Raw genomic sequence first — 12,691 nt, forward strand, 5'->3', positions numbered from 1 at the left:
GGAATGTTACCCATTATTTTTAATACTCTGGGCCAGATCTTGCTATCAATTACATCCAGAGTAATCCCTTGTATCAGATTTATGCTGGTGGAAAGGATATCAAAACTTGGCTTCTACTGGGGGTTAAAAAGAAGTATAACATGCTTCAAAACTTGCACGCAATCAAATCAAGGACCATATTCTCTTGACAGACTTGCTCTTGTCTAGGTGTTTCTTATCTGCCCTGCTCAGTATCAGACACTCATCTTCATTAAGCTTCTGGGAATAAAAAAAAAACATAGAGAAGAATACACCAGCTTCTTCACTGGTAAGTTTCTTCCTCCCACCAATCAAATCAAATCATAATCAGGGAGGGTTTTGTTGTCAGAAAGTCTGGATTATGTTCAGATACTACTCTCAGCTGATAACAATAACTGACAGTTACTGAGCACCCAGTTATATTTTGTGTGTTTAGTTTATTCTGAATTTACACCAATGGGCTTACAAGAGCCAATGCAAAGTTTTTCTTGTGGTGTAATATTCCACAAATGTTAGTTTATATTTATGTATACAGCATTCCTCAGTAATGGTAAAACGTATTTTTCAAGTATGAATTTCTGCATGTAATTCTCTTCTTCAGTATGCAGATACTTTGACTTTTAGTGTGCATCATCACAAGTGATACAACATTGAACCATTTCCTCTTCTTCCTCTGCTGCATTGTTCATGTTCATTGAAAAGAGGGATAAATATTCAACACTGCTATCAAAAACTGTCAGTGCAGTTCCTCTATAAGCAGAGCACTTGAAGGGGGAAATGATGTCCTCAACAGTGCATGCCATGATATGTGCCTTGGACTTTCTGGTCTTGTAGTTGAGATATTTTGATTGAGCCAAGAAAAGTTCCGGACTTGCCTCTTACTCTTCCATCAAAAGTAAATGTCAAAACCAAAAGAACTATAAAGATTTTTCTCCCATCCTCTTGCTAACCTTGGTGGTGGTGGTTGATTGTCTGCAAAAGGAGAATGAAAACCACAACAGATTGTCCCAGAAATGGGTCATTTTAGAGTTCTGCGTAAGATCCACACAGCTTTATGATTGAGCAGCAATAGCCAAAGAGAAGGAAAATGCTTTGGTTGCCTCGAGCTAGCATGTTAAAAGAAAGGTATGCTTTCCTTCCACACAGGTCAAAGTGCCTGTTAGCCGATGAAGCAGGAACGACACTCAAATTACTGATGGAAAGAAGGTAGAAATGTGAAATGCCTCCTGTCATTTACAGCACATGTAGTCAGAAGAATTTCAGTCTCTCTCCTTGTTGGGGTTTAAAGTTCTTCTCGGCACATAGGGAAGTTGACAAAGGTGAAGACATTAAACTCTATCAATGTAGAGAAACACAGGAAAACAGCATAAAGAAACAACACGTAGATGCCTAATTTCCTGTCAAGTTTCCACTTATTTACATGGATTCCAAACACCTGCAAGCAAACAAAGTGTTAGTTAATTAAGCCCCAAAGGAGACTTTTGGAAACAACTATAAGCTAAAAATGAGAGTCCTTCGAATTAGAGATCTGAATGAAGATAAAAATATATTCTCAGTATTTTATAGATGAAAAAAGCAACATATGTTTTTCTGATCAAGAAAAGGAATGTAACAGCCCAAACGAAGAACTCAAACTCTGTCCTGACTCTCAGTTGTCCTAAGATCCTCTTACAAAATATTAAATGAACCCACTTTAAGGCCCCTTCACAAGTTCTTCATGTAACTGTGAAACAGGCCCCTAGGTGCTCGGTTTCAGTCTGTAGTGCATTTTCAGTGCATGGGGCACATTCTAATCAGGCAGCACTCATTCACTGATTCAGTATGAACTGAAGGAATGCACTGAACTACATGAATGCCTCTCCCTCCAGTGTTCCCCTACAAGATCCTTTATGGACCAGTAGTATACCAGCACCTAATGTTCATTTTTTCACCAGCTTCCGAAGAGGTGCTTGCTTTCATGTTTTGCTCAGCTCTAGAACTAAGGGGAGTTACAAGTTACAGGTAGCAAAACAATGAAGTTCTTGTGAAGGCATCTGTTTTCAATGGTGTTGAGTGCCTCTGAATTATTATTTGTTTTGCTCAAAACTCTCCACTGAGTTTTGCTGGGAGGGTCTGTGTGAAACAGCGTATCCAGCAGAACGACTGAGACAATAATAGATGCTTCAAACTTAGGTGATACGGCTTCTGCTATGAAAAGACTCTTTTAGAAAAAGCATGAACAACTAGCATAGTAACACATCTGCATAATCCTCCCATTTTTTTCCAAAGTGCTGATTACCAATAATCATGCAGCAACATCAGATGCAAATGTCTACAGAACATCTTTGTTGTTTCACAGGCACTGTGCAGTATGGCAGAACCAGGGATAGAAAGAAAAAGAACAGACTCCCACAGCTTATATAATCAGATGCATTAGGAAGTTAGAGGCAGAGTGAACAGCCCTGGTCATTCTATCACTTAAGTCATGCACAGGTGATGTGGAGTTTTGTGAGACCTAGTCATGCAACAGTGTGAAATCTCCAGTGATGATTCCCTCCTCTACAGAGACTCCACAGGCAACCAGTGAAAGATGTTAGTATAAGAGGATATTTTTATACCTTTGGGATTTGATTCTTCCCACAGAGGGTTCCCTGGAAGTCAGCAGGATCAGACCTTAAGTACCAGCAAAATTGACTTTTGAGACAAAATTGTTGTTTCACCTTAAAAAGTCATGTGTTACAAGGGCAAATGTCTTATGCTGAGTGACATTTAGCATGCCTATTTGAAGTCCTGAGGTTCACAGTCCTCATACGCTGGTCTTCATTAAAGGTTTTGGCTACAGCACTTGGTTAGTCCAGGCTGGTTTTGTAAATCAGAGACAAGGGCAAAAGGTGATGATGCATACTTGGGTCTTGTCCCACTATAAAGTAGAGACGGGCCTGGGGTATGCAGCTGGACACAAGAGCACAGAAGTATTACTGAATCCCACAATTTCAACACTGCCACTGAAATCAATGGGTCCTACACGTATCTCACACCAAATGTCAGATTTCAGTCCTCACTGAGGACAATGGTAGCTCTTCAACTCATGGCACTGCTAGAAGACTGATACTTTACAAGAATCAATGCTTTGGGGATAGTCAGTATTTCCATTTTATCCTTCTATAACATGTAAATACCTAGAATTTTGCAACTGGAATACTCGAAATACTTACAGTAAGTGCTACTGATCCTAGCAAAAGTGCAACTGAATAGACCAGTCCTTTGCTGTTTATCTTAACCTGTGGGAATTAGGCAGAGAAGAGACCTTTAAAACACTCAGCATATAACTGTGCTTTTGAGATCAGAAATCAATTTACTGATTTATGGTCCACCTCTGTTTTGAATAGTGACCGACTTACACATTGCAAACTATGCAAATCCATGACAGATTTATCATAATGAAGAAGAGGACAATTAAGGAATCAGAACAAATGTGTAAGTAAACCCATCTCCATAAAAAAATAAATCAGTGTTTATAATGGACTTTATGTCAAAAGATCCTCAGCAGAGAGAGAGAGAAATGCTGCTGTTCTCATCTTACAGACAAAAATACTAAGGTACAGGGAGACAGACAGGTGTACTTGAAGCTGTGTAGTAAGAAAATTACAAAGCCCTGAGCAAACATCCATGTCACTATTCTTCTGCTACACAGTATAATGTACTTCAGTTGACAAACTGGCAATTAATTGTAGCTTGTGGAAAGAGAACTGCCTCCTTAACTCCTGGTTCCTTGGCAAAGAACACCTTATTTAGCAACTAATAACATGCTCAGCAGGTTGGGTTTTTTTGTTTTTTTAGTTTTATTTGCATGCTTTCTTTTTAGGATTTTTTTTTTTAAATAGACAAAAAGAACAAATTAAAGATTTTCCAAGTATACATACAGTTGATCCCAAATCAATCACCATGGTCTGCAAACCCCATGGAACGCCAAGGCCCACCAGAATGTCAAAGACATTGCTCCCTATTGTGTTGGATACTGCCATGTCACCGAGGCCTGCAGAGGAAAAAAAAAAACAACAAACAACAAAACTCTTGGGTAAAAACAAAGTATAGGACCGTTATTCTGTGTACTAGAGGAATCTAAAGGGGAATGATCTGCATTATCTAAGCCCCCTTGGACTGTCCAGAGTACATATCTGAAGCAGGGAGACAATCTTTGCATGACTTCTGAAAAAAATGTGCAAAACTTGCTCACTCAGCTACATCTTTCTTGTGTCTTGGAAAGCCTTTACTGGGTATGTTGTATCCATTCAGCATCTGAGTTCAGTGCCAATTAAAAAAACAAGCCTTGTTCTAGGTAGTCTATAGCCATAGGGAACCTGGAGATTATGTACTGGATTTAGTATGTGCATGTGGCCTTTCTCTCACGTGAATAATGAAAAGTGATCCTGAAAAGAACCCAACCAGATGGTAGTCAAAGATACTAAGCACTTTTGTGGGCCTTAATCAGCAATGATTTCACTTCAGGAACAACAGAATGCTACAGGAAAGGAAAAAAAAGTTAATGGTGATGAAGTCCCTAGGCATTACTCGAAATCTGCTCCTAATGCTCACTACTGGCTGGCATCTCATTCTGCAGCACTGTCAACAGATGAGAGGAAGGCAGAATTTTTCTCTGCCCCCGCTAATTTCCCCTAGGCACTGGCCTAACTACTGAACCACTTCCACAAAATGAATACTGGAAAGGAAGAGAAACTCTGACGTAAATGGGACATGTCCCAGAAATACTTTGAGGGTACTCAGTGGAGACAGACACTACCACACCGTAAGTACAGTATCTTCTTGCAGGAAGCTGCCGAGAGAAAGGTTATGCTTTGGATCCATGCTATGGTAGGGTCCATCTCTACTTTTTAGGTATTTCTCTGCAGTCTGTCAGTAAACATTTCTCTTGAATCCAAGTAGTGAGAAGTCCCTGTATTGTCTTTGAGAGAATGGGGCTGCTTTTTGCCAAGTTAATGCTTACCTTCACTTTCAGAGGGAACAATCCCTACAGTAGTTTTGCCTAAGACTAAAGAAGAACTAATCTGAAGAAACAATCTGTTCATTTAAAAATGTAGCACGTTTTCTTTCTGTTCTTGCAAAAATCTGTTTACTTTAATACTACATATGGAAAACTAATTTAGTAGCAAGGTGGTTCCATAAGAATCCTTAATACTTTTTAATACTGCTTTTTGTGAGATTTTCCTGCACATAACAAATAATACAGCCGGAAAATGAAATATTTTAAATATATAATTCTTTTCAGTCAAGCAACATTTAACAGCACTACTCCTTATCTCAAACTACAAAGGTGGGGCGTTTTGAATACTTAATTTATCACTTCAGAACCCTTGTTGTTTGCCCAATGACGTGTGCTGGAGATCTCATTATCTGGAAAAAAATTACTATTTGAATTGGAATAGTGGAAAGGAATACAATTAGGACCTTTTCTTATTCTACTGCAGTACAGGAGATCACATGGTCAGGTTTAATGCTTTTCAACAAGGAGGAATGTGGCTACAGTATTTCTCAAATAAAAAAGGAAATGTAAAGAACCGAAATCAAAACTTAAAGATACACGAGAAAGCCTTTGACAATTTCAATTGGAAAGCTAATGAGGACATAGCTGACATTCATCTAAAACCCATTCCAGTGCGGCTAGTCGTATGTCCCAATGGGAAAGAGGTCTGCATTTGGATGAGAAGTATGCCTGGAGCAATATCACTTCTGCTGGATCTTCTTAAACCACTTCACTTTGCTGGGTTCAAGAGGTCTTCTAGAAATCAGTACTTACATGGACAAGTGCTGGTCAGCATATATTCTTCAAAGTAGTTTTTAACAGCTGATATTCCAGTTTTGTCTACTACTTTTATCTTTTTACCCTGACTGATACATACCATGCATGGGATATCTGAGTGTTGAATGACCTTCTAGAATGCTAGGGTGTGCCCAGTCCCAATAAGCAAAAGATAACAGGACAGGGATTATTTTTTTGGTTCACAATAATTAGCAAAGTGTTTTGGCTTTTAACGAGGCCCTGAAACAGTAAAAATAAAAGAAAAAAAGAACAAAATTGCATTCAGAATTTATGTGTATGGATGAAGCAAATCACAGAGCATGTATGTAAGATTATAGTTATGCTTCAGCAGACACAGTACCTTGTCTTGCTACTATTAAGCTGGCCATACAGTCTGGGACGCTTGTTCCTGCAGCTAGGAAAGTAATGCCCATGATCACATCTGGTATCCCAAGGGTGTATCCAATCACAGTCACCTGAACAGTGAGGAAAATAGATTAACCTATGACATTTGGAAAGTCTCCTCATTCCAATACAGTTTTGGCATACTCTTGACTTTGATTTCTGACATGGACCCTAACACAATTAGACTCAGGATACTTATCCATTTCTGCAAATTAAATAATTGTGGAATAACCAGTCTAAAACCAATCCTGTGAAAAGTACTTTGAGTCATATTATTCAATAACTTATTCATTCAAAAGGACAGCAATCAATTTATATTGTGATATACGGCAGAGATCTAAAGAACTTATTTTATTCCAACACATGAAGAAGGAACCAGTTTCTTGCATGACTTCTGATATAATCCCAAAGTGAGCAAGTCTGGTTATATTATCCCCTGAGAGTCCAGATGCAGCTTTAAAAAAACTTAGGGAATGTCTGAAGCTTGTAGCAGAGCTCTTGGAAAGGACAGGGAACTGTATTTAGCTGGAACATCCGAAGGCGGCTGAAAAAGCATCAACAAAAAGGGCTGAACAGGCAGCTGAAAAGGAAGTAGCTTTGTGAGAGAGAGAAGACTGTATCAGGGACAGGCAGCTGCTTCCCTGCTGAGGGTGGAAGTCTTTAAGGCTCTGTGTTGTTCTCTTGAAATAGTTCGTCGTTCTCTTCCATGAGGAAAACTGGACTCTTTGCCAAAGAAAAGGTGTATTTTCGGAAGCCGCTCACAAACCATATTCTCAGGGGCAACCCGTGACTCAGAAATAGGAGTGGGCATGATTCTCCTGCTACAAGTGGTAACAGGGTATTAAGGTCTAGCTGCCTTTTAAAATTAGCTGTGTTGCAGCCTTCATGAGCACATCTCTCATTTGTGAAGGGGATATCTACAAATGTAACCAAGGTACAGAGCGTGGCCTTGCAAAGGACATACAGCAGGAAATGAATGCATGGCTTTGGCACCGTTACGCCAGGCAGAATGAGTGGCTAATAGATGATTTTCTCCAACACAGTCTACATTAAGAGAAAAGAGGATTACTTTACATTGCAAAACTTATATAGAAAGTTGCAAAACTTACACAGAAAACACAATCTTCCATGAGAGGTAATATAAATATAAAGCAGTTCTCAAATGCCTGACACATTTGAGGAAGGTAGAAATGTTCTGCAACCAAAAATGATTTGGCAGGTAAGAAGTTCTTGAACAAAAATTCTTCCATATGCATGATATGATTAGAAAAGTGTATATATATATGACTATGAGTGTATATATGTAAGGCTATATATATATTCCAGTATGAAACCAGCTGAAGGTTTCTTCACTATATTTTCCCTTAAAAGGAAAAATGGACATACCAATTCTTCAGCAGCATATCCTACCAATCTTCCAGTTACAGTTATATACAACTTTTACCTTTTCCTACATTAAAAGGTGGAAAACCAAATTTTCTAGACTTCAAAAGTATGGCTAATTTTTCCATCACAGAAACTATTTGAGGAGCTTTCCTATTCATGCCTCTTCTCTGACTGAAATTGTAAACTTGTGAAACTGAAAAAGGGCAAGAAAGAAAAAATAGGAACTTATTCAAATCTTCAAGTAAGTGTGCTCCTGAATTGACAACAATTTACAGATCTACACCTGACACACTGCTTCTCACAGATCTAGGGCAAATGGAAACATACCAGCAATCATAATACCCTTCACTAAGAAGGATTTTCTTCCATTATTCCAGTCTACCTGAGGTTTTACACCACTTCTGAGTCTCCAAATTTTACCATCCATCTGCCTTTTACGCACATTTCAGTGTCAGATCCTGGAGCCAAATTTCTAAAGGTGTCTCAGCTGCTGACAGTTAAACGTTTTCATTTAAACTCCCTTTTACTAGTAGGATGTGGATGTCCACGTTCTTTTGAAAATCAAGCTGGCACCTTCCTGTACTGTATTGGGCCCTATACAGTAAAGGCCCAATCATCTGTGCAGAAAAGACCAGCAGAAAGCTAGAATTTTAATAATTAGAGTATGAGCTGAGAAGACTGCACTACAATTGCATGCCCTTTTTTAAACAAATACACAAAAGATCTATTCTCTATTTTGAGATGCACATTTCATTCAGTACGGGAAGTCCTGCTACATGCACTTACCATCCACACCATGAAGTAGGAGAACAAGGCAATCCAGAGAGTGGATAAGATGAATGTAGCCATAAAACACCTCTCCCAGCGTGGTTTGCTGCAGTTTGGAATAGTGCAAAAGAGCACGAATATCAATGGCCATGTCAAAATCCATTTAATTTTGTTCACTTTTCCATCTACAGGAAAAAGAAAGGAAAGAACCAGTTTAGCTTTCCCATTACTATCCCAGGCCCAGTTACACCTCTTTGAACACAGCAGATGATCCCAGAAGATCCCACAAAGACGTTTACAACTGTGCATGTCAACTAATTTTCCAGTGTACCTTTCACTTATACTTGGTATCGTCACTCTCATCCAAGTTCTGCATGCACATCCAGAATCTTATAGTTAAGCCTGCCAAGGTCTATGTAAATCCATGAAAGAATTACAATTATTTGAAAGCACAGCTGATTTTAAAACCAAAATTAACAGTCAGGTTTGTTGCTCTCTCAAACAGCAGTATTGCTATTAATCCAAAATGTAAAAAACTCAAAACCAAACAACCAAAAAAACCCCACCCCCTCACCTTTTAAAAAGGAAGATGGAAATACTTGTAGTGAAAATAACCTGTACCTTCTGTGCAACAACAGAAAATACTTTCACAGAAAACAGAAGCACAGACCCAACCTATGAACATGACAAACTTGTTTCACATGCCTCACTGTGGTCACTTGGGCAGAACTTCAAACTGGTACTTAGGAGATACAGACTTGTTAACTCTCTCCAACTGCACATAGCACCACCTTGAGACGGTCTCTTATCCTCTGTAAAAGGAAACTGAAGATACTGACTTCTCTCACAGTTCTCCAAAATCAACTGGTGAGAAATACCAGAGAACTGTTATTGCTGAAGGCAAGTACACAGCTTCTGATTTTTTAAAAATGTAAACTATTAGATATGTGCACATAAATCTTAATATATGAAAGAAAATTATTTTGTAATTGGGCCATAAATAAATGGGGCACTTATACGTTTCATGAGGTATCCTGCAAGCTGGGTAACAAATTTGTTTATCAGGCTAAAGCAGAGTATCACAGCCAAAGGCATGGTGGGTTTTGTTTGGGTTTTCTTTACATTGTTTTAGAATTATGCTAGTAACGACTTCCATCATCAACTGATAATGATCTGCATGCGATCTAATAAAATATGTCATTTTGAATAAAATGGTTGATCACATTGAAGAAAACTATAATAAATTATTTAGCTAAATTATAAAAGGCAGGTAATAATCAGTGAAAGCTCCTATCAATTTCACCAGGAATCTTCTTTCAGCAAAGACATTGGGATTTAGGATTTGTTTAACAGGAGTTTTTCACAGTGAATTTAATTATATTTAAACCTAGATTACATTTAGACCAGTGTGCACCAGATGCAATGAAATTAAATATTAAACATTTAAAAATTAGTAATACTTTTAGTAATTTGGGAGGCTACTTACTGGTCTAATTTAACTTGGCACGTCCAAAGCAAGTCTTTATTCATTTACATATACATTTCAGTATGTATTCTAGTACTAAATTGTCTTGCTTAAGTTATGAATCCACTCCTTAACTTAAGATTTCCTCTGTGAATTCTGAGATGCCATCAACCCACCAGGAAATCTTAGACTAAGCTTGGCTTTTTATTCCCATTTAGCTTGTGGCTGTGGAACTTCTAACATAAAACCACTGAAGTCTCCTATGGTCAATTCTAATTCTAGAATTTTACATGTTACTGGGGACCTATTACAGATTTTACAGGAAAGTCCTTTTCCCCTCGTTACATATACTGCTACACAGATTTTTAGAACAGCAATCTTACCTGTTCTGTCCAGAAAATTACACTTCTCAGTTCACATCTCACTTGAGTTCTGTTAACAAGGCTGTAAATGTCCTATGGTAATTTATACCTCCTCCTGTTTAATTTGTTACAGTTTGGATCATTAAAAGACTCCTGCTAGTTAATTTGTACTCTTCATCTACCCAAGTTGCTAAGTTTCGTTCACAGTCAAACAAGTCAGCATGGCCTAGGCCAGTAATTTCCTCAGTGCGTAATTCCAAATGCAGGGTGAGTGGGTGACCGTTTGACGGGAAAAAATTATGGATCCGACTCCGATCTGATGTGGGTGTAATCATTTCAGTGCTGCTACATACAGGAGATTCTGTCCCATTTCTCTTTTCAATAACATGAATAAAAGAAACAGAATTGCCTGGAGAACAAATGGAGAATAAATAGACGCACTCAGCCTCTGCAGGGAATAGGTATCTTGTCAGGGATCCTGTCTAGTACCCTGAATTACTTAAACAAATGCTTAACTGTGAGAATTCACAGTGCCTTACCACTGGCATTGCTATGCTTGCCTAGTTCCAGGAAAGCAAAAATATTAGTGGAGGACTTGCCTCTCCCCTGTCTTTGCACAGTTTGCATGGACATGTGTCAGATTAAAACTCCTGGCTCTATTAGTGGTGATGCTTTATGCACACAACATCATGAGTCAGAACTGCTTTTTACAGCTAGATGGTTTGTGGAAGTGACATTTGCGTTCATTACGCAGCAACCAGGCTTGAGACTTCAGGGAATAGCAACTGCATGTAATTCTGGGTTTTGCCGAGTTAACAGAGAAGCTGACTGGCCATGTGCAGTTAGCCTGGAAGGGTCCTGAACCACCATGGCCTAAGCTGCCTACTTGACACACCTTACATTGGCTTCTCCGTTGTGTCAGGGTTTGCTAGCTTTCATAAACTTTAATATAAAGCCTTAAGTATATCTGGCCTTGGTTCCGCCTCAGGCCATTTTCTTCAGCTGCTACTATATGCTGGGTCACGGAACTTGTATGGCACCCAGTGCTAAAGAAGTATATTCTTATACTGTAACTTGCTAGTTTCGTAAGAATTTGGGAAGTAGAATTTAGTTTAGCAGCAACCTCAATAAAACGAGACACCATTTCCTCAGGAATTGAATGACTTCATTTCACCTGGTTTAGATGAATGCACAAACAATATACAGATTGAAATTTTTATTTATGTTTTTTTTAGTTCTTTTGAAATTACTTTTTGTGCTCTTTGCTGTTTTGTTTTTAACTACCAACTCTAAAGTAATCATTAAAATGATTTAGTGATAAATTTGTTAAATTGGGGTATGCTTTTAGCTCATGCCAAATTGTTTTACGATTGTCTCTTAGCTCCCTAGTACATCTGCAAGGAAGAAAACCATCATCCTCATTAAGGTCATTACTTGATACACAGCTGTTCTGCAAAAACAGGCAAACAGTCCCATTACAAGACCTTAGGTCTGTTTTAACAGCAGTACCAGCCACTCCTGTGAGCCCTGGGTCTGAAGGCTCCTGTGGCAACCCACGTAGCTGAAGAAAGGAGTATTTTGTTTGTTGCACCCCCCGCAACAGTAGTTAAAGAATATTGCTTTATTACAGAAAGCAACACTGGTCTATATTCTGTTCACTTAATACTGCTGTAAAACAGAACAATGAGGTTTTTTGCATGAAGTTGTTTTTTCTACATTATCCATTTTTCTGTTTCTCTAGGTATTTGGAAGCTAAGTATTTCAGAGAGGTATCATTACAGAGGAGCCCGATTACAATGTTTCTGACAATGAAGCAGTAGCCCTTATAACATGGAACCTTTTGCTAATTTTCAGTATGTTTCTGGGTTTGACATCTTTCCAGATGTTATGCTCACAATAATTACTTTCACATACAGATAGTGTCCCGGTGAACGAAGACAACAACATACATCACAGCAGTGAAAGGAAATGAATATTTCCTTAAGGCACTAAAGAAAGTGCCTTTTACAGGAAAAATACTGTGCTACTTGCAATATTCACACAGACTTGAGAGGAGCTCAGTATGAAAGTGTGAAACTACATTTGTGTTTTCATTCAGATCAGGAGTGTATCCTTGAAGTAAATCTCCTCAGTGTCCCCATTTACTGTATTTTGGTTTGCAATTTACTGTATTTTACTTTGCAACACAAGCAGCCTTGCACCACAGCAATGAGATTCCCTTAGTATAAAGCTGAACCAGAAGCACAAACTTAAAAGTGCTCCAAATAATAATGGACATTTAGTCCACGGGACCAGGCTAGAGCTAGTCTGAAACAGAACATCCAAACGCACATAGCACAGACAGCCTACATGTCCTGGTCAATAATCTGCATAGAAAATGCTTTTTTTGAGTTTAGACAGACTGGAGTGTGCAACTACACTGTCAGGAGTCAGATCTAAGTTATTGTAGTTAGTTAAATTTGATAGCTTTTCCACTTAGTCTTCCCTTTA

At 38.5% G+C, this 12,691-nt stretch overlaps 1 protein-coding gene across 1 annotated transcript in view; it reads right to left on the reverse strand.

Annotated features, from left to right (window-relative positions):
* Positions 1-1,300: 1,300 nt before the first annotated feature.
* The window catches only part of SLC24A4 (solute carrier family 24 member 4), a gene marked incomplete at its 3' end in the record, with an annotated part of 97,125 nt that continues 85,734 nt past the window's right edge, over positions 1,301-12,691 (reverse strand). Inside the window, exons 13-17 of the mRNA XM_082001060.1 lie at positions 8,393-8,559; positions 6,177-6,291; positions 3,921-4,033; positions 3,213-3,278; positions 1,301-1,453 (exon numbers count right to left, since the gene is read on the reverse strand). Coding sequence (XP_081857186.1) covers positions 1,301-1,453; positions 3,213-3,278; positions 3,921-4,033; positions 6,177-6,291; positions 8,393-8,559 — 614 coding nt within the window. The remainder of the gene's footprint in view (positions 1,454-3,212; positions 3,279-3,920; positions 4,034-6,176; positions 6,292-8,392; positions 8,560-12,691) is intronic.

The sequence above is a fragment of the Phaethon aethereus genome (assembly GCF_964289735.1).
Source record: "Phaethon aethereus genome assembly, chromosome: 5".
Taxonomy (NCBI): domain Eukaryota; kingdom Metazoa; phylum Chordata; class Aves; order Phaethontiformes; family Phaethontidae; genus Phaethon; species Phaethon aethereus.